The following is a 26,002-nucleotide window of genomic DNA, read 5'->3' as shown; positions in this document are numbered from 1 at the left end:
TCGATAATTTTTTAGATCATCTGGGTCCAAGTTTGGTTTTTTGAGGATAGGTTTGAGAGTTGCTAGTTTGAGAGTGTCTGGGAAGATACCTTGTGAAAATGAGCAGTTAATAATGTCTGCTAGGAATTTGGAGATGGAATCTGGTATTAGAAGCAGTAATTTAGATGGGATATAATCTTGTGGATGAGAGGAGGGTTTCATTCTTTTGAGGATAGTTTCCACCTCTGTAGAATAGGTGGGTTCGAATGATTCCAATGCTGTGAATGAGTTGGGGCGGTAGAGGGGTTCTAAAGGAGTTGTGATAGGATTGGAGGGTAATCTAGCCAAGGTATTAGCAATTTTACTCTGGAAGAAGATGGCCAGTTCATTGGCCTTTGATTGGGCTATATCATCAGAAATTGGTGCTGAAGTAATCTTAGTGAGGTCTGAAACATAAGCGAAAAGGGCCTTTGCATCGAAGAACATATCATGGATACGGTGGGCGTAAAAGTCTCTTTTGGTTCGCAGTGTCATGGTTCTGTAATGATGGAGAGCTGCTTTGTAGATGGCTAGAGATTGAGGATTGGGGGAATTTCGCCATCTCTTTTCCTTCTGTCTTAGGCTTTGTTTTAATGTACGAAGCTCCAAAGAGAACCATGGTTGTTTATGTTTCTGAGATGGATTGATATTTTTTGATGATAGAGGGCATAGATTATTTGCTATGGTTTCAGTGATATTTTGCCAAGAAAATATAGCTGCGTTAGGGTTCGAAAGATCCAAGTTGGGTAGTTCTTTGCATAAAGAATTGTCAAGGGCTTCTGAAGGACAAGATTTCCTATAGTGCAGTGTTGTTGGTAGCAGGGGTGTAAGAGATCCTGTCGTCATTTTAAAAGTGGAGGTGATCATAAAGTGGTCTGACCATGGTACTGGAAGGTAGGATGGGGATGAGAGTTGTATAAGGCTATTATTTGTAAAGATAAGATCAAGGGTGTGACCCCCTTTATGAGTGGGTTGGGTGATGATTTGGGTAAAGCCCATGGCTGAGAGTGAGGAAAGGAGAGCTTCACAATTAGATGATTGAGGCCTGACGTCAATGTGTAGATTAAAGTCCCCAAGAATGATGGAAGGAGTATCCAAGGTCAAGTATTTAGCTATGATTTCCACTAAAGGCGATACATCAAGGTTTAGCACCCCCGGAGGGGCATAAATGAGAAGGATCTGGAGAGTTTTTGATTTGAACAGGCCTGCCTCCAGTTTAGATGATGAATTGATGGGTTGTTGGGTGAGATTAAAATCTTTTTTGGCTGCTAAGAGAAGTCCTCCTCCTTTTTTCTTTTGTCGAGGTATTGAAAAGACGTCGTATAACTGGGTGGGAAGTTGATTTATTAAGACTGTGTCTGTCGGCTTCAGCCAAGTCTCTGTGATCGCACAGATGTCTGGTTTGGAATCAAGCAGGTAGTCATGTAGGATATGGGTTTTTTTGGTAATTGATTGCGCATTGAATAGAGTTAGAGAGAATAAGGCTAGCCCAAGGAATTGGGTAAGTGGGGAGATCATGACTGGAATGAGGTTTCTATATGGTTTGAATTGGTATTGCATTGGAAATTTCATCTTAGAAGGGGGACTGTGGTATAGAATGGGTATTGTGTATCTTTGCGTCATAGGTAGAATGAGATTAACGTCATCAAATGTTGGCATTTAGTGGGCGGGTCTATGTGCAGCGAATCGGGGAGGTGTGCTGGCAACACTGACTGTGCGATCGCGGTTTCAGACTCGCCGGGGGAGGGGATTAAAGGCCTTACCCCGACGGGTCTGGGCGCCGATCGCGCAGGCCTCCCTCACAAAAGCTGTAGTAGAAACGGCAGCAGCGACGGCGAAGGCTTAAGGTGGAAGGACGCGGCGCCGGAGTGCAGGTCAATTTAAAAACCTTCTTGGCTCCCTAATTGGCTGGAGCTGAACTGGAGCTCAGGAGATGCTGGCGTGATTAGCGCAGGTGTAGAGTAAGAATTGGGTGGGGCTATCTAGCAGTAGATTGAGAGGTTCTGTATCGGGTGGATAGCGATTGATGTATGATGGTGGCTGTAATTTGCTGTATGAAGTCTGAGGCTTCGTAAAGTTGCTGAAGATACTGTTGTGCTGATAGAGATTAGAATAGATAGCTGAGGAGGAACCGAAGATCCTGGGGTAGACTCGGGGCTCCCTCGGGGCTGAGCCGAAGGGGCGAGACAAAGGGGCAAGCCCCTTTGTTGCGCTCCTTTGGCGCGCGACGCAGGCGCGCGGCGCCTGAGGAGTAATTTAAATGTCCCTCTCAGCCTCTGATTGGGCGAGGGCAGCTTCTTTGTTTTTTTCAGGTAGGCGGGACTTAGAGCCGCGTTGAAAGGGCGGCACGGCTGGCGGCTGAGCGGCTAGGCAGCGAGATCATATAAGATAATATTATATATATATATATATATATATATATATATATATATATATAAGATAATATAAGATAATCTACCTTATAAATGGCCTGTGACCGACGGCCCACAAATGCGCAGTAGAGCGCAGCTCTACTGCGCATGTGCGGGCAAGGACGTCGGTCAGAAAAAAAAAATGGCGGTGGGGCCGCAGGAGCGGGAGGAGAAGCAGCGGCGCCGCGCGCGCGCGCGGTGCCGCTGCTTCTCCTCCCCAGATCTGCCGGCAGATCTCGGGGGGGGGGAGGGTGTCACTCCCGCGCCCCCCCCCCGAGATCTGCCGGCAGGAGCGGGAGGAGAAGCAGCGGCGCCGCGCGCGCGCGCGGTGCCGCTACTTCTCCTCCCCAGATCTGCCGGCAGATCTCGGGGGGGGGGGGGGGGGGGGGTGTCACTCCCGCCCCCCCCCCCCCCCCCGAGATCTGCCGGCAGGAGCGGGAGGAGAAGCAGCGGCATTGTGCGCGCGCGGTGCCGCTACTTCTCCTCCCCAGATCTGCCGGCAGATCTCGCCGGGGTCACTGCCGCGCGCGCGGGAGTGACACCCCCCCCGAGATCTGCCGGCAGGAGCGGGAGGAGTTAATGGAGCCGGGTGAGGGTTGCGGGAAGTCGCGCTTACGGCGCCGGGAGGAAATGGAGGTGGGTGAAGGGAGGGACTGAGTGGGTGGGAGGGAGGGAGAGGGGGACTGAGTGAGTGGGAGGGAGAGGGGGGACTGAGTGGGAGGGAGAGGGGGGACTGAGTGAGAGGAGAGGGAGGGTGGAGAGGAGTGGGTGGGGGAGGGGGGTGGTGAAGAGTGAGGGGAGAGAGAATGAGGGGGAGGTGAGAGACAGAGGGATGTAGCCCGTTTTAACGGGCTTTACGGCTTGTATAAGATAATATACAGACCTCCTTCGCAGACAAAAGAAATGGATAGAGATTTAATGGAGGATATTCGCAAAATTTCTATGAAAGGGGAGGTGCTATTGCTAGGGGATTTCAATCTGCCAGATGTTGATTGGGACATCCTGACTGCAATATCTTCTAAAAATAAGGCAATGATGGATTCTCTGCAAGGCAAACTGTTCTGTCAACTGGTAACGGAATCCACACAGGTGAGAGAGTACCTGATGCTGACCAACGGGGACAGTATCTCTGATGTTGTAGTGGATGATCACCAGATGGTGTGGTTCAGTTTTAGGGCACAAGAAATGAAAGTTTATTCAAAGACAAGGGTATTAAACTTCAGGAAAACCAATTTTCTTAAAATGGGGGAGTACCTTACAGAGTCGTTAGCTGAATGGGAAATTCTAGGGGAAATAGAAGAGCAGTGGGTAAAACTAAAAGGAGATATAAAGGCAACTAACCTTTTTGTTAGGAAAGCAAATAAGGGAAAGATAAAACAAGAAGCTGCTATGATTTTCTAAAGAAGTAGCTGTAAAGGTAAGGGTAAAGGAGAAAAGGTAAGCATTCATAAACTACGAGAGGTTGCAAAAGAGAAAGACAGGAGAAAATTTCTGGAAAAATAGAGAGAAACTGAGAAAGTGGTCAGAAATGCAAAAATTCAAAGAGAATACAAAATAGCAAATATCGTAAAATGGGGGATAAGACTTTTCCTTTTTTAAGATATGTTAGTGATAGAAGGAAGTGCATAAGTGGTATCAGACGTAAAAGGGAGAATAAGTAGAGGCCGAAGAGGAAAAAACAAAATTGCTTAACACATATTTCTGTTTGGTGTTCATAGAGAAAATGGTCAGCAGAAAAATGGAAGTTGTATTGCCCTTGTATAGGTCCCTGATAAGACCTCATTCAGAATACTGTTTAAAATTTTGGACACCACCCCTTCAAAAGGATATAAACAGGATGGAGTCGGTCCAGAAGATGGCTGCTAAAATGGTCAGTGAACTTTGTTCTAAATCATATGGGGATAGACTTAAAGATCTAAACAAGTACACCCTAGAGTAGGGGTGGGCAATTCCAGTCCTCGAGGGCCACAAACCTGTCGAGGTTTTAGGATATCCTAATGAATATGCATGACATAGATTTGCATACAACTGAGGCAGAGTGCATGCAAATCTCTCTCATGCATATTCATTAGGGATATCCTGAAAACCAGACTGGTTTGTGGCCCTAGAGGACCGGAACTGCCCACCCTGACCTAGAGGAAAGAAGAGATAGGGGAGATTCAATAGAGACATTTAAATATCTCAAAGGTTTCCATGCACAAGAGGCGAGCCTCTCTCAATGGAAAGGGGGCTCTAGAACGAGGGATCATGGGATGAGGATAAAAGGAGGTAGACTCAAGTAATTATAGGAATTATTTCTTTACAGAGAAGGTGACATGCATGGAACGACTTCCCAATGGGGGTGGTAGAGAGGAAAACAGTATTTGAATTCAAGAAAACATGGAATAAATACAGAGGATCTCTAAGTAAGTGACGGGAATTATAAAGCTAAATTAATTGGGGGGATGGGCCATACAGTCTTTTTCTGCCATCATGTTTCTATGTACTGGAAAAATTTGCAAGGAGATTGATTCCCTTGATCATATTGGAATTGTGTTGCCACCAGGCCAGGGATCCCTGAGCGGTCTTATGATCTGGATGCTGTCTTAGATGTCTTAAATAGCTTGCAAATCAACAACAAACTCCACCGAAGGAATGTTAAACAAATCACAACAAACAAATCAACACTCCTGTTATGCCTGTCTGTCGCAGACGGCTGCGACTGCGAGTACTCACTGCTTGTTCCACACTTCTACCCTCCCCTGGTCTGCTCGCTGCACGGGCCTGCCTGCATCGGTGTGTTCCTCGGGCCTCCTCGCGGAGGCATGGACGCCATTACTTCCTGCTCCAATGTCGGGCCTTCCTAGGTGCGCTTGTCACATGCCCCGCCTTTGAAGCTGCTTCGGTGGCAACCTCGGGGGGTTCCCGCTTGATGATGTCATCGGACTCTTGTATTTAAGCTCCTGCTTCGCCCCCAGCAAGCTGGCTTGGCAACAAGTTCCGTACAAGTCCGTGCCTGCCTCTTGTTCCTGAATCGCCGTTCCTGCTCGCTACGTGGACCTTTCTGACACCTGCTCCTCAGGGGTCAGTATGCGCTTCGGGGACTTGCTCCCTGGCCTATCCCGCTCCTCGGACTGGCCCCGTGCCTCCTGATCCCAACTGGCTACCTGCTCAATCTCTCGGCTCTCCCTGGGAACTAAAGCAGGGCCTTGTGAGTCCTCAGTTGGCCTTCCTCGCTTCTCGGGGTTGCGCCATGTTATTTCATAGAATGTCCGCGCTCCCTGCTCCTCTGGCCGCGCTCATCAATCCTGAGATCACCCTGAGCTTCCCCGCTCCTCAGGGCTTGCTCCTGGATATTCTACCGTTGACAGCAGTCCCGCTCCATGGGTCCTCCTTTCCTCGGCTCAGCCAGTCACCTCCGGTCCCAGCTACCTGTCTGCGTCAGCTACTGCTCTTGGGCTTGGGCTAAGGCTTCCTGCATTGCGGGTTTGCCTTCATTCTCTCGCCCACTACGCTGCAGCTCTGCCTCCCGGTGTTGCGGTTCTGGCCGCGAGCACCGCGGCCAGGCCCTTACCTCCAGGTTCCCGGACCTGCTCCTGCTTCCAGAGGCCTGGTTTGCCGCCTGGTTGGCGGCGTCCCCGCTGGACTACAGGAGACTTAACGCCATAACCAAAAAAGACTGGTACCCCTTGCCCTTCATCTCTGAGCTATTGGACTATCTGCAGGGAGCCCGAATCTTTACCAAATTGGAGCTCGGGGGAGGGGGGGGCGTACAACCTGGTTCGGATTAAACCTGAGGACGAGTGGAAGACTGCTTTCAATACCTGGGAAGGCCACTACGAAAATTTGGTGATGCCGATTGGGCTAGGTAACGCCCCCGCAGTATTCCAATCTATGATGAACGAAATCTTTTGGGACCTTTTGTTGGATTTGAGGAGGTTTAAGGATGGAGTTGGAAATTAGGGATATTTGGATAAGGTGATGATAGGACCAAGGTATTTCAGTAATGTTGGTTGAGATATTATGCCAGTCATTATTATTGATGAAAATGAGGTCAGTGGTATGACCTGCTTTGTGGGTTGGAGCATCGATAATTTGTTTAAGTTGTAGCGAAGTAAGTGCATCAATGATGGTTCGGCATAATTTCTCTCCGCTAGAGAGAACTTGTGAGAAAAGTAGGAGCAAGGATGGAAGGTTCCCTTGGTGGTGAGCTGGCCTAGGACTGCCCCAACGGCAATGGAGGAAGCGTCGACCTCCAAGATGAAGGGGCACGTGGGGTCCGGGTGACGGAGGCAGGGTTCTCGAAGGAAGGCTTATTTCAAGGTTGTGAAGGCGTCGTGAAGGCGTTCAGCGCTTCCGCAGGCCACTCTCTGGCATTGGCTCCTTTCCTGGTGAATGCCTAAGAGGGGCAACATACGACTCTATAAGGCTGGCACCCCACTACATTGGCCCCTTCTCCATCCTGTGATAGATTACTCCAGTCACATATCAGCTCCGCCTCCCTGCATTCATTGAGAATCCACAATGTCTTTCATGTCTCCTTACTCAAACCAGTGGTCCTGTCCTGGCCAGCCCAGAGATTGCCCGAGCCAGAGAGGATCTCCTCTGAGGGAGACAAGACATACCAGGTGAAGGAGATATTGGATGTCCGTCGCTGTAATAAGAAGTGGGAGTACCTAATAGCCTGGGAGGGGTACGGCTAGGAGGAGAACTCTTGGGAATCCATGTCCAACATCCTGGATGAAGGACTCCTCAAGAGATTCCACACCACACACCCAAGGAAGCCCAAGCCCCAGGGAGGGAGGCTTAGAGAAGGGGGTACTGTTGCGGTAGCTGGCCACGGAGCGCCACGACTGGCCACACTCACCTCATGGCTGCTGCGCCGTCGGCCCATTAGGCGCATGGCCCTCCCCTAGCCTTAAAGGGGCCGCGGCGAAAGAAACCTCCCATAGTCTCAGATGTGTGGCATCGCCCCAGGACCTACATAAGGCAGCACCTGCTGCCTTATCTTTGCTTCAGCAACAGGTCCTGCTTAGCCTTGAGCTGCTGGTTGCTTCTACTTCATGTTCCTGCCCCGTGTGCTTCTGTCGCTGTTCCAGCTCCTCATCCCCTCAGCTCGTTCTTCTGTTTCTTGACTCGGCTCATCCCTGGATTCTGCTTTTGTCTGCTGCCTGCCCTGACCGCTTGCATGCTCACTGTTTCTTATGCTAGCTGTCTGTCCCGACCTCTGGCCCGTCCCTGGATCCTCCTATCTCGCCGCCTGTCCTTACCTCTGGATCGCCTGACTCTGCCTTTGCCTTCCACCTTCAGGATCGTCTTCCTGGAGACCCGCTTCTAAGTCCTGCCGGCCCCTGTGGGGAACGTGGGCTGGTATAGGTGAAGGTCCGGTTGGGTCTCCGCTGCCTACATCCGCCTCCCGACGATGCGGGCCTATAGGAAGCCTCCTAAAGATAGCGCCAACCTCGTCTCGGCCAAGGGTCCACCTCTCCGTGTAACACTGATGCATATTCATTGTGGGTATGCTGAAAACCAGGCCAGTTTGTATTTCTTGAGGACATGAGTTGGCTACCCCTATAACAAATTCCATAGCTTAATTGTGTTAAAATAAAACCCACTTTCTTAAATCTGTTTTAAATCTGCTAACAGTTTTATAATATGTCCCTAGTCCTAGTGGAATGACTCCAAACTCGGTCTCAGGGCCAGTACTGTTCAATATTTCATACGAGTTAGTAAGAAAGGCTTATCTTTTTTGCATATGATGCTAAGATCAGTAACAAATGAACACTCCTTAGGGAACAGATGAGATAAGGAAGGATCCAAGAATACTTGAGAAGTCTTATGTATGGAAGCTAAGATTCAACACAAAGAAGTGCAAAGACTTGCATTTGGGGTATAGAAAGGCAGCATAACATTTAGATTTACACCAATCAGGAGAAAAAAACTTCAAAACTACAAGTCAGTGCAACAAGGCAGTGGCTATAGACAGAGAAATGCTAGGATAGATAGGGAGAGATATAAGTAGTAAGAAAAGGGGGGCAAGGGGAAAAGGATCAAGATAACTGCAGGCAGTTAGATATGGTTCTTCCTTCCTTGGAGAACCTCAAGTGAACTGTTTTGTTTTGGCTGGTATCCTGGAGGTCAATATTCATAGCCATTTAGATGGATAACTTACAAGTTATCGGTCTAAATGGCAAGTTTTGTATATTCAGCCAATTTATCAGCTAAATTACACTTATAAAACCCCTGCCAGAAGTGAGGTATAGTAATTACTCACTCCCGATGCTTTCATCACATAGAAATATAGAAACATAGAAATTGCGGCAGAAAAGGACCAATGGCAGTATCTGCCACACAATGTAATTTTGCTTGACATGCTCTGCTTACGGACTTGGTTGAAGAAGCAATCCTGTGGTTTTTCATTAATGTCTGAGCATCAGCACCCCAGACAACTGTATAAAAGTCACAGCTTGTGTTAGTTGTCTCTGAATCCAAATTTCCCTTTCCTTTCAGCCCCACCCCTTTCCTTCGAAGCAGAGAGTGATGTTGCAGTTGCATCATAAGTATCAAGACTTATTAGTTAAGGGTCAAGACTTATTAGCAAACGTTACCCATAGTTTGCACTTCCAGTATGAAGCACTGTGGAAATGCTGGGAGCGAATAACTCCTGTATTTCGTTCCTGGCACAGGTTTTGTAAGTGTTGAGGAGATAGAAGAGAGTACAGGCAGTTGCCAGCTCAGTACTAATGCAGAATGGGTGGAGTCAGGGTCAGGGTGGGAAAACAATTTACAAAAAAAGTGAAATGGGTGATTGAGGGTGAAAAGGGGGCCAGATCTACAGACACTGGAGCAATTTTAACATTTAGGAGGGGATGTGGGGTGGGATTGGGTGCATGGCCCGGCAGGGCCATCGATACAATCTGGTGGGGTGAGGTAGGAAATTGGGCCACATGCCCCTTTACTACTACTTTTTTTTTTTTTTTTAAATTTGAAAGCGCTATTTACCTGGATATCTTTTGAAGAAACTTTGTCCTCCACTTTTGCTCATCTCATTAATTTGTCTTTAAAAGCAGGTGTTCTTCCTACTAGTTTGAAAAAAGCTGTGGTGTGTCTTCTTCTAAAAAAGTGCAATTTGCGCTTCCAGTATGGAGCACTGCAGAAATGCTGGGAGCAAGTAACTCCTGTTTCCTGGCAGAGGTTTTGTAATGTCGGGGAGATAGAAGAGGGTATGGGCAGTTGCTAGCTCAGTACTAATGAACAATGGTTGGGGTCAGGGTCAGGGTAGGAAAGCAATTAAAAAAAAATGAAATGGCTCTAGTAGGGGAATCTAAGTTGGCTGCCGCAAGAGAAGGTTGGCGAAGTTGCTCTCTCCCTGACTTCTTTGAAATTTCTATTTTAAAAATGCCGCACTCAAACAGAAAAGCAAAGCTTAGAGAAATAACTGCATCATCATCGCCGGTATTGGAGGCTGGCCAGAAGAGGATTGAGTCTTTCTTCGCTACCGCGGTAGAAAGGGAAATGCCGGATGAGGAGGCCGCTGCAAATGCCGACGTGGGGCGGATGTCTGCGTAGCTGGCCAAGGAGATCACACTTAGTCCCGGCGCACCGGTGACCCCCCTCCCATCTCCGGTCCCACCAGATGCTGCGATTGCCAGGGTAAGTCCTCAAGGACTGTATTCTTTGTTTGAATCAGCTGCTGATTTAAAAACTTTTAAAGTGAGTGACTTACCCAGGAGCAGTGAAGAGGGGGAAATGAAGGCCATTGAGGAGGTGGTGAAAGGGAGCAAGGCAGGAAGGGAAAAGGTGGCTCAGAAATCTCTTTTGGAAATGCCTGTTCCGATGGAAAAACCCACTGTTATAACTATGGATTCCCTATGATATGCCATGAAAGGTCTTGAAAATGCTATCTTGAATTTGACTAAAATAACACTTGAATCAAATTAAAGATTTCTAAGTAGAAAGAAAGAAATGAGCCTACAAATAACTAAAACACAGCAGATCGAGTCACGAATGGAGAAATTGGAAAACACTCAACTAGAAATATTAAGAGTGGAAGATGTTAATCTGAAAAGGCTCGAAAATATAGAAAACCAAATAAAGTATTTGAATCTACGCATATTAAATTTTCCCTTTATGAAAGAAATTTCTGCGTATGAAATGTTTAAAACTTATATGATCAAAGTTTTAAAAATACCCGTGGAAGGACTACCAGTATTTTCTAGACTTTACTATTTGCCAGAGAAAGGCAGAAGGAAACCTGGATCAAGAGAAAGATAATTAATTACACTTGACTCAAATTCTAGAGCTATCGATGGAATCTGAAATTCAAAAAAGAATGACTTTATTTTTGTCATGCACTTTTGCAGCGGATAGAGAAATGATTATGAAGAGATTCATGCGAAATCATTCTGAACTATATTATGGGAAAAAAATCTGGATTTATCCAGATATCTCTCGTATAACTCAAGAAAGAAGAAAGAAGTTCTTAACTTTAAGACCAGAAGTGATGGAGAGAGGGGCCAGTTTTAGTCTTAGATATTCCTGCAAATCAGAATTAAAAATACATTTTTCTTGAATCGATTCAATTACAAAGATTTCTGGAACCAGCTAACCTATAATGTCCTATCATGCACCGGTGTTAGGTAAAGAACCTTTCTACAATCATGTGACGATACCAATTTTTTTTTTAGATTTGAGTATAAATTTCTCTCTATCTGCTTATAAAAGATTCCCCCAAGGATTTCTTGGAAAAGTAGATATGAATCTATGTCATGTAAATTTTGTGTTGAATGGTAGACCTGTTAAATTTAATTGTATTCTATCTACGAACTGTAAAATGTTTACTATTTGTAAATATTGAAAACATTGAATAAACAGTAAATTGCAAAAAAATAAAAAAAATGAAATGGGCGATTAAGGGTGAGGAGGGGGCCCAATCTGCAGACTCTGGAGCAATTTTAACATTTGGGGGGGGGGATGTGGGGTGGGGTACATGGCCTGCAGGGCCATCGATGCAATCTGGTGGGGTGAGGTAGGAAATTGGAACACAGGCACCTTTACTACTACTTTTTTTTTTTTTTTTAATTTCAAAGTGCTATTTACCTGGATATCTTTTGAGAAACTTTGTCCTCCACTTTTGCTCATCTCATTAATTTGTCTTTAAAAGAAGGTGTTCCTACTAGTTTGAAAAAAGCTGTGGTGCATCCTCTCCTAAAAAAAATGCAATTTGGACCCTTTAAATCCTAATAACTACAGACCTATTTCTTCTTTACCATTCTTCTCAAAGATATTTGAGGCCTCTGTTCTTAGTCAGTTACCTGATCACCTAGAAAAATTTGATCTGCTTGACCCACATCAATATGGTTTCAGATGTGCCATGAACACCAAACTTCTTCTACTTTCTCTCACTGACACTTAACAACGAGGAATTGACAATGGTCAACAATTTCTGCTTGTTTCTCTTGACATCTCATCCGCTTTTGACACAATTGATCATGACATTCTTCCCTTTCGCTTGCAAGAATGTGGCCTAACAGGAGGTGTGTTGACATGGTTACATTCATATCTTATTAATCGTTCTCAATATATTAATTTCAAAAATGAAATTTCTCCCATTTTCCATATTAAAACTGGTGTCCCTCAAGGATCTGCGCTTTCTTCTATTTTGTTCAACATCTATTTAGCTCCTATTTGCAAAGTTCCATCAAATTTGACTTATTGTTATAAAATCTATGCAAATGGCATACAATTCATTTTGCATATTCATTCCTCTTGGAAAGAAACTGTTGAACATCTTAACATTTGTTTCTCTACTGTTAAAACCTGGCTAAACCATAACACTTTCTGGCTTAAAAAAACTTTTACATGCTACTGAATTTCGAATTGTACTTCAAGTCTCGATTTTCTCAATCATTGATTATTGTAATAGCTTTTATGCTGGCCTTCCTTGTTCAACACTTCAACCGTTACAATTTTTACTGAACTCTTCTACTCAATTGCAGGTTTGAAGCGATTTGATCACATTACCCCAGTTTTGATTGAGTTACACTGGCTCTCTATTGGCGAAAGGATTAAATAACCATGCCTACCCACTTTCAGAAAAAGGCTCAAGACTTGGCTGTTTAAGCAAGCCTTCCCAGATTCCGTTTGAATGACAACAACATCCTCTAAGAGACTTCACAATATATTGTAAATATTTATTCCTTAACTGATCAGTATTCTTGCTCTAATTCTTTCCCAGTGTTAGACTTTACCCTGTTTTAATGTAACTTTTACGACCTTCGCACTTGTTAATATTCTGTTATTTGACTCACTCCCCCTGTTATCTGTAAACCAGCATGATGTGATTTTTAATCACGAATGCCAGTATAGAAAAACTCTAAATAATTAAAATAAAATAAATAAAATACAAAATTGGCATGACAGTTTTTTAATTAATCAATAATCAGTCCTGTCCTTGGTCCAACGCTATTTTAACGTTTTACTAACCATCCAGAAATGTACGTTCCTCTCAGAGGGCCTTACTAGATATTCCATCTCCTAAAATGGCACGCTTACACATCACTCAGAAATGTTCTTTTTCAGTTGCTGGTCAAGTTCTCTGGAATTCTTTCCCAATGGAACTTCGGCTGTGTGACTCAATTAAAACATTCGAGGACTTTTAAAGGCCTTTCCTTTTTAGATTAGCTTATTTGTAAGTCTATATAATCTTATTTAGTTGTTTTACTCACTATTATTGTATAATTTAAACCTTTTGTTATTTTATTTTTCATTATTGTATATTTTCATTTTTGTAATTTTATGTGTTTTACTGTATATCGCCTAGACCTATTTTAGTATTAGGCAATTAATACATTTTAATAAATGTAAATGCATATCCGGATAAGTAGCAAGTTATCCAGCCACACAAACCTGGATATATTCAAACACAGCTGGTTAGGTTTGGAAGTTATCCGGCTACATATAGGGCCAGATTTTCGAACCTACGCGTGGGCGTAGATTTGTGCATGCAACCCGGCATGCACAAATCTACGCCCGATTTTATAACATGCATGGAGCGGCCTCAGAGGGAATTTTCCTTTCGCCCCCCCACCTTCCCCTCCCTTCCACTATATAACCCGCCCCCAGCCCTACCTAAATCCCCCCCCCCCCACCTTTAATATTTAAGTTGTTCCTGCCTCTGGGCAGGCGTAGGTTGCGCGCGCTGGCCAAGTGCCGGCGTGCAATCCCTCGGCCTAGCGGGCCTTTGGAAGCCTCTGGCCACACCACGCCCCACCCCGGACCGCCCCGCCCCTTTTTTCAAACCCTGGGACATATGCCCATAACACGCTCAGATTAATGGAATCAAACTTCTCGCTCAATTCAGCAACTGAATTCCTAACTGCAAGCAGATCTTTCTTGAATGCCATAACAGATCTTTCTTGAATGCCATCTGTAAATTTATTGCAGATAAAACAAGTAGTATCGGGTCCCAGGAGTCTTGCTTTATAGATGCCTTTCCCTTCCACTCTGTGCAAGGTAAATCCATTCCCGTAAAGCATTTGGTTTTAGGTTTACATAGAGAGCTGGCTTTAGCTGAAGATCCTGTTTAGTCTCACATTGTGTCATGGAATCTCAGCATTGTGCTCACATAGGGCCTCATGTTCTAAAGTATTGCAGGCCTGCGATACTTTAGAAAATTGCACTAATGGGGGGACGGGGGGGTTGACACGCCACCGTGAAAGGTGGTGCTATTGGGCGTGAAATAGGACACAAAAAGGTCCTTACCTTTTCGCTGTCCGTGTCATGGTCGCAGAGTCGGCCCCGGTGACGCCCCGACTCCTGCTCTTCCAGGGCCGACTCCGCCCCGATGTAGGTAGCGCAGGCGTGCGCTACCTTCGCAAGCTATCGCAGGCTTGCGCTGTTAGCGCTAGCCTGCGATAGCCGTGGAAAATAAGGCCCATAGTTATTAAAAGTTGCTTTCGAGCATCTGAGCTCTTGTGAGAGGAAGTACCTGACCTAGAAGATCATAATTATTGGTGGCAGTCACTTGACATGTGGAATCAATGAGCCCCAGTTCCTAGTGACTTCTCCCCTCTTAAACTACATTTTTGCAATACAGTAGTTTTAGGCGCAAAGGGGAACTGACATTATAATATGGATTACAAGTGATCTGTAGCCTTCTATCTGGAATGGACTAAAGTCCTCTGATGGTCCATTCAGTTTTAGTTTCATTGACATCAATAAATCTGGAAATACCAAGAGTATTACTTCTGTTGGCTAGTGAACTGCATCCCTTTTGTTATGCCCAGAATGACCTGGAACTGATGGAGCATGTCAAAGCTCACAGTGCTGGGGCCATGATGATGATGCTGGTAGCAAAGCAGCAACATGGGGTTTTGTCCACACATTTGCATCTCATTACTTTTCCACAAGGTCTCCCCAATACAATAAGTTTTGAACAGTCTGTCCTGCAGTTTCTTTGTTTTATAGAATCTAACTAACTTCCTCCTAGGGCATGTTAATTTGTTTCAAACTGTCATACATTAAACAAAAATGAAGAAAACAGCAAATATTAGGATGGCCTCTTGGCACTATTTGTTTTTAGTTGTTCTTTTTGTCTGAGGCAGCTTGTAGCTTGGGAGTCCCCTTATGTGAGAACTGCTATTCTACTTGTCCTCAGAAAACAGCAAAAATGAATATGAAATTAACATTGTCCATTAATACATTTAAAAAGTATACCAACTTATATTACTTCTTATATAGAGATAAAACAAACATTTTGCAACTTCTAAAAATTTGGCTTAATAAAATGATATGGCATTATAGTTTACCCAACAGTTGGTTAATTGCTCCCTGATCACATAGATCCTGGTTCACAGCTTCATTGTCAAGGGACACCATAGATCTCAGCAGCCGCAGACAGTAACGCATTTGGGCTCGTTTGTTACCACGACCACCTGAACCATGGAAACAGTTACCATGGCCAAAGAAAAAATCTGTAAAAAAAAAAAAGAATGAATTTATTATTGCAAATAGCACAGAACACCATCATAATAAAGCTAATAGTTTGTTGTTAAATTAATTTACAATAACTGTGCGACTTACATTTTTTAGTTATATAATAATTCAACTTCAATGAAGAATATGTTAGATCTAATTTTTCAACAAATATTCCAATATTAAACATATTTTGTTGTACACTAGAGTCAATAGCTTGGTTGTTTATATATGAAAAATGTTAATAAAGAGAATGAAAAAAAATCTTGAAATTGAAATGTTAAGAGGGCTATGCACTATAACTCCAGCCAAAACTTATTTAAGCATGTGCCTGTAAACATTTTAGTGTACACGCTAAAACATCACTTGCATGATGCAAAAATGTTTTAGCTAGTATACTATAGTGAAGCAATACAACCCTAAACAGTAGCGGTACAACAGCATTGGGTTTCTTAGAAGTTTGAAATGACATGGATGGAGAGACCATGGTTAAAACCAAAACGTCAATGGGCATGAGGAGGCTTGAACTTTATGTTTATTATTATTATTTTTTTTTTTTAACAACCTCACTAACCTTGGTGGCTGTGGGAATTATGAACAAGTTTGGTAATAAGACATAGAAGAGAGTCTGAGTATTGGCTTAAGTATCAAAGCTGAAGATGGCAAGGTCTAAAATGGCCTACCAGCAGAGGTGCTTAAAGCCATCATTGTTACAAGATTTGGGGTACGCTTGGAGCAGATATGGAGGAAAATTATAGGAAAAAGGTTGTGAGGTCAGGTAACAGACATGGGAGAGGGGGAGTTTTTGTTGGTTGTATACGAAAATTTATAGGTATAGACGAATCTCAGTTGGCAGATTGGATGGACCATTTTTACCTTTATCTGCCCATAATTAGGGGCCGATGCAATAAGATGGGCGTTGAAAATGGGCACTCGTATTGAGCACCCATTTTCCTAACACGGGTGCAGCTACATCCTGTGGGCAGCGGATGAAGTATTTAAATGAGGGGCTGTGTAAAAAAGGATGCACTAGGGGAGAACTGGGCGTCCCTAATGCTCAACTGCATTGGTGCCCTCAATCAGAGCGTTCGTTTTTATCCTGCTTCTTCAGGCTGATTTTGCTGAGGTTGCTGAAGATGCCCATAGCTAAGCGCTCCTTGCCACAGGCATCTAAATTGTGCGTCCAAAATAATTAAAAAAAAAAATCAAGGCAATATACATTTATTTTTCAACACCAAAATTAGTAAATTGTCACATAAGAGAAATCACAGAGGACCGTATTTTAAAATTTCTCATGAGCCTTTGATGCATGGATTGACTTTATGCCACCTCCAGGGCTGGATTTAAATTTGCTACATTAAAAAGTGTGCATTGGGCGCCCAGCGATTTTCTGCATCATGGGACAATAGCTAATAGCCTCATCTAAATGGAATTTACATGTGATAAGTGCTATTGTTTACACATTTGTTTGGGTGTGCATTTTGGACATGCTAACCTCCTTATTGCATCGGGTGCTAGTCTAGTACATCCAAAAAACACATCCAACCATGCATAAACCTGTGTGCTTGGATGGGCACATTTTATTGCATCGGCCTCTGTGCACACTAACAAAAAGGTACAAGATCCACCTGCTACATCTGCCACAACATTAAACAGCATATACATGCTAACAAAATAGCACGTATCTGGTAAACTAATCATGAACAGTGATCATTTCCTCATGGCTCTGCCCCCTTGTAGTAAAACTGTATAAAAGTATGCCTGACACATAAGATCAGTGTTGAGGGCAGAAGTGGAAAAGCATCCGGAGCCTAGGAAAGAAGATGAAGTAAGAATGGAGTTTCAGTGCAGGAAAATCACAACCAAAAGAATGAACCTCTGATGTCTGGCATGGAGGTATAGGATACAGAGGAGGAATGTGAAGATGAATTGGATCAGGAAAGTAATGACATCATTCTGGATGCTGTGCCACATACTCAGGATGCTCAACCCATATACACAAATGTAATCCAGCCTGGAGAATCTGCAAGAAATTCAAGTTCTGGGGTTTTTTTTTTCTTCACCTGTGCTCTGCAGACTAGCAGTGCTGCGTGGCTTCTGTGCTCCGCAGAGCCACACCGTTTCTTCCGCTGCTTCTGGCAGGCCCCAACAAACAATCTTTTTCTTTTTCCAGCAAACTTTTCTTTTTCTGTGCTCTGGTGCTTTCTTCAACAGTGCTTGCCTTCAAACTGCTACTGTTCATGCACACCCACAATTTCCTTCAATGTCTTCCCTGGAGACTTGTTTCACTTTATTTCTCTGTGCCTGGCTTAGAGAAATTCCACGATTACATCATATGTGAGGATTGCCCTAATTCAGACAATCAGCTAGTCATGTACCTAAACAAGAGTATTATATTTGAGCCAGAAGAGCGATCTAGGCAATGAGAGCTTCATTGAGGTCAACCGATCTTTTGTTTGACTACAAAGCTCTTTCCTCAGCACTTTGAGACTTTCCTGAAGTGAATCATTCTCGCTGTTGCTGCCTTAGTCAGAGTGTAACTTCAGTTTCTTCTTTAGATTGTTTGTTCAGAGCACCAATGGGGCAAGGACTGGCCCTAGCCCCAACACTACAGGGTACTTGTAGAGGAGGGATGATTGGATACCAGTGCCATCATAAGTCAGGGCTGGCAAATTTTCCATATGGATCATATGGAAAATTTGCCAGCCCTGACTTATGATGGCACTGGTATCCAATCATCCCTCCTCTACAAGTACCCTGTAGTGTTGGGGCTAGGGCCAGTCCTTGCCCCATTGGTGCTCTGAACAAACAATCTAAAGAAGAAACTGAAGTTACACTCTGACTAAGGCAGCAACAGCGAGAATGATTCACTTCAGGAAAGTCTCAAAGTGCTGAGGAAAGAGCTTTGTAGTCAAACAAAAGATCGGTTGACCTCAATGAAGCTCTCATTGCCTAGATCGCTCTTCTGGCTCAAATATAATACTCTTGTTTAGGTACATGACTAGCTGATTGTCTGAATTAGGGCAATCCTCACATATGATGTAATCGTGGAATTTCTCTAAGCCAGGCACAGAGAAATAAAGTGAAACAAGTCTCCAGGGAAGACATTGAAGGAAATTGTGGGTGTGCATGAACAGTAGCAGTTTGAAGGCAAGCACTGTTGAAGAAAGCACCAGAGCACAGAAAAAGAAAAGTTTGCTGGAAAAAGAAAAAGATTGTTTGTTGGGGCCTGCCAGAAGCAGCGGAAGAAACGGTGTGGCTCTGCGGAGCACAGAAGCCACGCAGCACTGCTAGTCTGCAGAGCACAGGTGAAGAAAAAAAAAACCCCAGAACTGTTTTTAAACCAGAGAAAGATCTGAGGGGCCTGGGAAAAAAAGCAAGAGTTAGGGTTTTCTATGGGACTAAAGAGGTAACTCTGTCCCCAGTTAGGGCTGTGTGTTAAAGTGTAGTAAGAGCCGGTGAGTCAGGTTTTGTTTTACTCTTTTTCTTTTGAGAAAAAGAAACACAGTAGTGCACTGCGCTTCAGCAGAGCATGGCTCCAGCAGAAACTGAAACTACTGTGTATGCACAGAGCCCTAGCCTTCAGCCCTGTGCTCAGCCTCTGAAGAAAGAGAAACTACTAGCAAGCTGCAGGTGCCAGAGGCCTAAGCAGTTTCCCCAAAATCCTGGTTGAGATTTAGTGGGGAGTGCTTCAGCACAGAAGGAAAAGAAAAGAGAAGCCAGTGGGCTTACTTGATGGGCATGGCCCAGCAGAGCGACCAGCCTTCTGCAAGGAATTCAGGCATAAAGAAAAGAACAACCATAAATATCTGTGTGGTGGGAGTTCCCAGTCCTCCAGAGCCAGAGAGCTAGACCCCACAGCTCCAGACTCCACGGAAAAGGGACTGGACACAATTGGTAGCAGAATTGCAAGATATTGTGGTGGAGGTGGCCCAGTGGAAGATTGAATTGGAGCAACTCACCAAAGAAAATTCTATGGTGATAGAGAAACCTGCTGCAGGAAGCCCAGAGAGAGGTGCCATAGAGAACCCAATGAGAAGCACCATGGAAGGAGCCAGTGGGCAAGTACCAGAAAGCTCTGGTTCGAGTCACTTAGCCTTGCCTGAAAGGGGCAACACAGAGAGGCCAGGTGGAAGGGCCACAGAGAGTCCAGAGATTCCAAAAGGAGACGTGAGGAAGACTCCAGAGGGAAGCCACAAGGGAGCGGACAAACTAGAGAAGAGCCCTCTGAGAAGCATTCAGTGGGACAAGAGAGGGCTTTGGAAGCCTGGAAGTTCAAGCTGGAAAATGAACAGCTTTTAGTTGAAATAAGAAATGTTGACAGCAGACTGCAGGAAGAAGTACAAGTAAAATGCAAATAGAGAACGGAGGGGAATCAATTCCACAAACCCAAGGTGAAAGGGTTAAAGAATTGGGAAGAAAGTCCGGCGCCAAGGTTTTCCAGCAAAGGAGGTCAGGCCCAGCACGACCGAGTGTGCATACCATGCAGTTGCACACATAGGAGGAACAGTGGGCCAACAGCTTTTCTCCTTCTTCAGCTGCTATGGCGGCAGCTGAAGAAGGAGAGAAGCATCTGGCCGTCGGCACTCAACCTGCTGGCAGCCAAAGGAGAGATGCTGCGGCCACTGGTGCTCAACTTGCCAGTGGCCGAAGAAAGTGAAACACTACAGGCTGAGATGCTCGGGTCTTCTGTTGTGCATGCGCCCACGCACAGCTTCTGCTGTCCCCCTGTCCCGTCCCCCCGTCCCCCCCCCCCCCCCAGGAAGGTCAGTAGGTTGTGGTGGAGCTCATCCTGCCATAGCCTGAAGACAAGAGACCCACAGGGCCCGAAGACATCAGGAGGCCATGTGTGTATGTTTTTGAGCTTGTATGTGTGTGTGTGAATGAGTAGAGCCAGTGTGTGTCTGAGAGCTGTGTTTGTGTGTGTGTGTGTGTGTGTAATCCTGTGTGCTTCTGAATATATCTGTGGTGACAACCTGTATGCTTGTGTGCCTGTGAGAGCCTGTGATACACACACACACACACACACACACACACACATATATAATGTATTTGTTAGGGAGAGGGAGCCTGTGTATGTTAGATAGAGGGAGTATGTGAGAGAATGAATGTGTTATAGTGTGTGTCTGTGTGAGAGAGAGAAGATAAAATTTGTGTGGCCCTACCTCCTCCAATCCACGACAATCTCAGGGTGACTAGAAATGAGAAGATCACAGGTAGGGAGAGCAGAAGATTTTTAAATCCTTATTAGTTCTAATTATTGAGTGGAATTTGATGATTCTGCTTTTTCGAAATATTTATTTTTTTGTTGGGGGGGGAATAGAACATTTTCTAATTATTGGATTTTTTATTCATCAGATGTTTTGAAATATTTTATTGGTCTTTGGGAAATTTTGGATATTCTATTCATTAACTGGTTTGAAATATTTATTCTTTTTATGAATATGATTTCTGTTGCACGTCCCAGCCATGCTAAGGCCACTACTGGGCCTGCTCACCCCTCTCTCTCCTCCATGGGTCCCGCTCCTTCCTCTCCAGCTGCCCGGCGCCCACATCCCCAGCTCCTTCCAGCTCCCAGGCCTCGTGGCGTGGTTCGCGTCGGGGCTCCGCAGTCTTGGCCTCCTCAGTCCTGCCCCTAGGTGCGAGCGTGCGCTCCGCTCGGTCCTATGTAGGGGCTGTGGTGGGAAACTGGGCTGCGGCGCCGGCCAATGACATCACCTAAGCCCTGCTTAAAGGCAGGGCTCAGTCTCCAGTTCCCTGCCTTGGTAACGGGTCTACACACTTGCGTGTGTGTGAGTTGCTATCCTGCGTTCCTGAGTGTCTCCTGCGTTCTCAAGTGTCTTCTTGTTCCTGAGTCCGTTCCAGCCCTGTGTCTCCCCAGTGTTCTGTGTTCATGCTCCTTGTCTTCTACTGGATTGCTTACCTGGACTTTGACCTTTTGCTTTGGACTTTGACCACGCATTGCTTGACCACCCAGAACTGACCCATGCCTGGCTGACCTCTTCTCGGACTGATATACTGGCTCTGACCCAAGCGCTCCACTCGGACACTCTCTTTGCCTTTCCCTCCATTTACAACCGGCGCTCTGTGGCGCCATGTCAGGTACCCCGTGGTCTAGGCCCCTAGGCCGGGCCTACCCTGCTCAGGGGGTCTCCAGCTTTACCCAGGTCCCTACGGCTTCCAGAGACCCGACTCCTCGCCTAGTCCATCTCCTCGCTATCCACTGAGCACCTCAGCTGATTTGGGGCACACCACTCTGCCATCTCTCCGGGAGATCCCTCGAGGCCCACCTAAGATCAACCAGCCTCGACACCCAAGGGCTCAACCTGCGGGATACGAGGGTGGGTATTGCGAAGCTCCAGTTAGCCTCTGTCTCCTCGAGTGCTCCGCCTCCTGGCAGCAGGAGCCCTCTGGGTCCACCCCGAGGGCATCACCAATTCTGCTCCAGGCCAAGGGTCCTCCTCCAGCGCAACAGGTTGCAAAGGCCATAGACTTGGTGGAGTTTTCTGCCTTGCAGGCCATTCCCGGTCTGGACACCCAAATCCAGGAACAACAGTGTTACATCGAGGCGTTGGCCACTTCAGTAGAGAAGCTTCAGGGCTGACTTGTGAAGGCCTCCGGAATCACTAGCCCCATGGCGCTCCCTGCCAGCACCGCACCAGGGGTCCTGTCCAGGCCATTTCTGGTCCTCCCTGCTACAATGGGGATCCACGCCTTTGCAGGGGATTTGCCACCCAGTGTTATATGCAAGTCACCCTGCAGCCTTCCCTGTTCCAAAACAAACTGACCAAAGTGACTTTCATTCTCTCCCGCCTGGAGGGGAAAGTCCTGGCATGGGCCTCCCCGCTATGGGAACGTTTCGATGAGCTCCTTCAGGAGCTTACCCGCTTCATCTCCGCCTTCCGGCACACCTTCGATGACCCTGGCCGCTAGGCCATCGCCAGGCACCATCTCCTCCAGCTCCGCCAAGGGCGCAAGACCCTGGACGAATACACCATCAAGTTCCAGACAATGGCTATGGAGCTCGCCTGGCAGGAGGATTGCCTTCGGGCCCTGTACCTCGAGGGCCTTTTGCCTGCACTAAAGGATGAACTGGCGGCTCGCGAGATTCCCTCCACACTAGAGGACCTCATCGCCCTAGTGGGGCGGATCGACTACTGCTTCCACGAGCATTGCCACGAGGTAAGACCAGTCCACCGGGCTGTCACCGAACCACCGTGTTCTCCTAGCCCTAAGCCATTCCCGCGGTATCCTCGGGGCCATCATCAACTGAAGAACCCATGCAGCTCAACCGTGGATGCCTTACTCTAGAGGATCGTCTTCGAAGGAGGATGTCTGGCCTCTGCCTTTACTGTGCAGGGCCCAGGCACTGCATCCAGTCCTGTACCGTGCGTTCGGGAAAACCTCCAAGCCCAAGCCCAGCGGGGGTCCCGAGCTTAGGCGCTTCTGTCTGTGGCCCTCAACTGCTGCTTCCAGTCTCCCTAGCCTGGGGAGCTCACTCCTTCGCCACCACGGCCCTGGTTGACACTGGGGCCGGAGGAAACGTTATCCTCAAAGAATTAGTCACACGACTACAAATCCCTACGTGGCCACTTGACGTTCCCCTACAAATAGCTTCCATTCATGGGGAGCCCCTACCGGACTGCATTACCCTGATCACCGCCACCATCCGCCTATCTGTAGGCACCTTATACAAAGAGGAGATTTCCCTGCTCATGCTCAGATGATCCATCCATATGATCGTTCTCGGCCTATCTCGGCTTCAACAACACTCGTCACAATTCGACTGGGAGTTCCCCCAACTCACTGAATGGGGTCCTCACTGTCACCAGCGCTGCCTGCAGAAGGTGACTCCGCTGATCCTGGTCTTAGTGGTCTTGACTACAGCAGGCGTACCGACTCCTTACACCGACTTCCAGGATGTATTTTCCAAGCAGACTGCAGTTCTTCTGCCTCCACTGCGTAAGTTCAACTGCCCCATTGAGCTGCTGCCCGGCACAACGCCGCCAAAGGGGAGAACCTATCCACTTTCACTGCCTGAGACTCGGGCCATGTTGGAGTACATTAAGGAGAATCTGGCCAAAGGATTTATCAGGCCATCCACCTCGCCTGCCAGAGCAGGCTTCTTCTTTGTAAAGAAAAGGGATGGGTCCTTGAGACCCTGTATAGATTATCGCGGGCTGAATGCCATTACCCACAAAGACCGCTATCCCCTGCCGCTGATCAGCGAACTGTTTGATCGCCTCCAGGGAGCCGTAATCTTTACGAAGCTCGATTTACGGGGGGCTTATAACTTAGTCTGGATCCAGCCGGACGATATCTGGAAAACTGCTTTTAACACCAGGAATGGGCATTACAAGTAACTGGTAATGCCCTTTGGATTCTGTAATGCCCCAGCCATTTTTCAACAGATGATGAATGAGATCTTCTGAGACCTCCTCTACACCTTCATCATAGTCTACTTGAATGACATCCAGATCTTTTCTAAGGACCTGGAGTCTCATCGGTCCCACGTTCAAACTGTGCTCCAACGCTTGAGAGAACACCACCTCTACGCCAAACTCGAGAAGTGCCTTTTTGAGCGGTCCAGTCTCCCGTTCCTGGGCAACATCATCATTCGTCAGGGATTCATGATGGATCCACATAAGCTCCAGGGCATCCGCGACTGGCTACAGCCAGTCGGCCTATGAGCCCTCCAGAGGTTCCTGGGGTTTACGAACTATTACTGTCATTTTATTGCAGACTATTCCACGCTAGCCGCTCTACTCACCGCTATGACTAGGAAATGCTGCAACCTCTGGGAGTGGAGTCCGAAAGCCCAGTCAGCATTCCAGTCCCTCAAGGACGCCTTCTGTACTGGCCCGTGTCTCTGCCATCCGGATCCGAACCGCCCCTTCATTGTGGAAGTTGATGCGTCTGCCATTGGCACGGGGGCGGTTCTAAACCAGTACTCCACGAAAGGAGCCCTCGTACCATGCTCCTTCTATTTGCATACGTTTTTACCCGCCGAACGCAACTATACGATTGGGGACGTGAGCTCTTGGTCGTGAAGTTGGCCCTCCAATAGAGGCATCCCTGGCTCGAGGTGGCCCAACATAAATTCACTATCTACACGGAACACAAGAATTTAGAACATCTTAAGGAGGCCCAGCTATTGAATGCCAGACAGGCCCGCTGGGCCCACTTCTTCGCACGATTCCACTTTGAGTTGCGCTACCAGCTCCTTGGTCCCGCCCCTAGGCACCCACGTGCGCTCCGCTCGGTCCTATGTAGGGGCTGTGGTGGGAAGCCAGGCTGCGGCGCCTGTCAATAACGTCACCTGAGCCCTGCTTAAAGGCAAGGCTCAGTCTCCAGTTCCCTGCCTTGGCAACGGGTCTACACACTTGCGCGTGTGTGAGTTGCTATCCTGCGTTCCTGAGTGTCTCCTGCGTTCTCAAGTGACTTCCTGTTCCTGAGTCCGTTAGAGCCTTGTGTCTCCCCAGCGTTCCGTGTTCATGCTCCTTGTCTTCTACCGGATTGCTTACCTGGACTTTGACCTTTTGCTTTGGACTTTGACCACGCACTGCTTGACCACCCGGAACTGACCCCTACCTGGCTGACCTCTTCTTGGACTGATATACTGGCTCTGACCCAAGCGCTCCACTCGGACACTCTCTTTGCCTTGCCCTCCATTTATAACCCGGCGCTCTGTGGTGCCACGTCGGGTACCCCACAGACCAGGCCCCTAGGCCAGGCCTACCCTGCTCTGGTTTGCAGCATGGGAATGAATGAAAATATAGGGCCGGATTTTAAAAGCCCTATGTGTGCTGGGCCTATTTTAAAAAGGCCCGGTGACGCGAGAAAATCCCCAGGATGTGTGTAAGTCCAGGGGCGTGGCCAGAGGCCTCTGACACAGCGGCCATTGCTGCTGTGTTGGAGGATCACGTGCTGGCAGGCTGCTGGTGCGCGCAACTTGCGCCTGCCTCCCTCCTGGCAGGCGCAAAAGGTAAGACAAAGGTCAGGGGGGGTTAGAGTAGGGCTGGGGGGGAAGGTTAGAGGAAGGGGTGGGAAGGTCAGGCTAGGGGGAAGGGAACGAGGGAAGGCAGCGCGGCTTGGCGTGCACAAGGTGCACAATTGTGCACCCCCTTGCATGCGCCGACCCCCGATTTAATAACATGTGCGTGCCTGCGCGCGCATGTTATAAAATCAGGCATACATGTGTGCGCGCCGGGTAGCGCGCGCACATGTATGCCTGCGTGCACCTCTTAAAATCTACCCCATAATATGCATGTTGTAAATGTTATTATTGCCTCAGAAGACTGTACTTTTGAATGTTCTTTTTCATCAAAAATTTGTTATAAAATCATAATTTAATTGTGTCTGTCTGTAAAGGGTGAGGGGGGAGGTGGCATGTATGCAAGGCTGTAAGGTTTGCCTAAGGTACCTCATACCCTTCCCTATCCATGGATTCAGGGGTGGGGGTGGCGGTGTGTTAGTTTTCAAAAGTATAGATTGCAGGACGGAGCAGGGCTTTATTTGATGGGCCCAGGACAGACACTGAATGAATTGGGGCGGGGGCTGCTGCACAGTAATTGTTTGCACAGGTCAGCAAAAAAGCTAGCACCAGCCCTGGAGGTTGT

At 46.8% G+C, this 26,002-nt stretch overlaps 1 protein-coding gene across 2 annotated transcripts in view; it reads right to left on the bottom strand.

Annotated features, from left to right (window-relative positions):
• LOC115084217 (GTP-binding protein 10-like) overlaps window positions 1-26,002 on the bottom strand; it is a 665,348-nt gene that overhangs the window by 432,708 nt on the left and 206,638 nt on the right. For both annotated transcript variants that reach the window (XM_029588786.1, XM_029588784.1), the window contains exon 13: window positions 15,218-15,382. In XM_029588786.1, the coding sequence (XP_029444646.1) occupies window positions 15,218-15,382 (165 nt within the window). The remainder of the gene's footprint in view (window positions 1-15,217; window positions 15,383-26,002) is intronic.

Source organism: Rhinatrema bivittatum, chromosome 2 (assembly GCF_901001135.1).
Source record: "Rhinatrema bivittatum chromosome 2, aRhiBiv1.1, whole genome shotgun sequence".
Classification (NCBI taxonomy): Eukaryota; Metazoa; Chordata; class Amphibia; order Gymnophiona; family Rhinatrematidae; genus Rhinatrema; species Rhinatrema bivittatum.
Note: the sequence above shows the minus strand (reverse complement) of the source record. Positions and strands in the feature narration are given on the sequence as shown.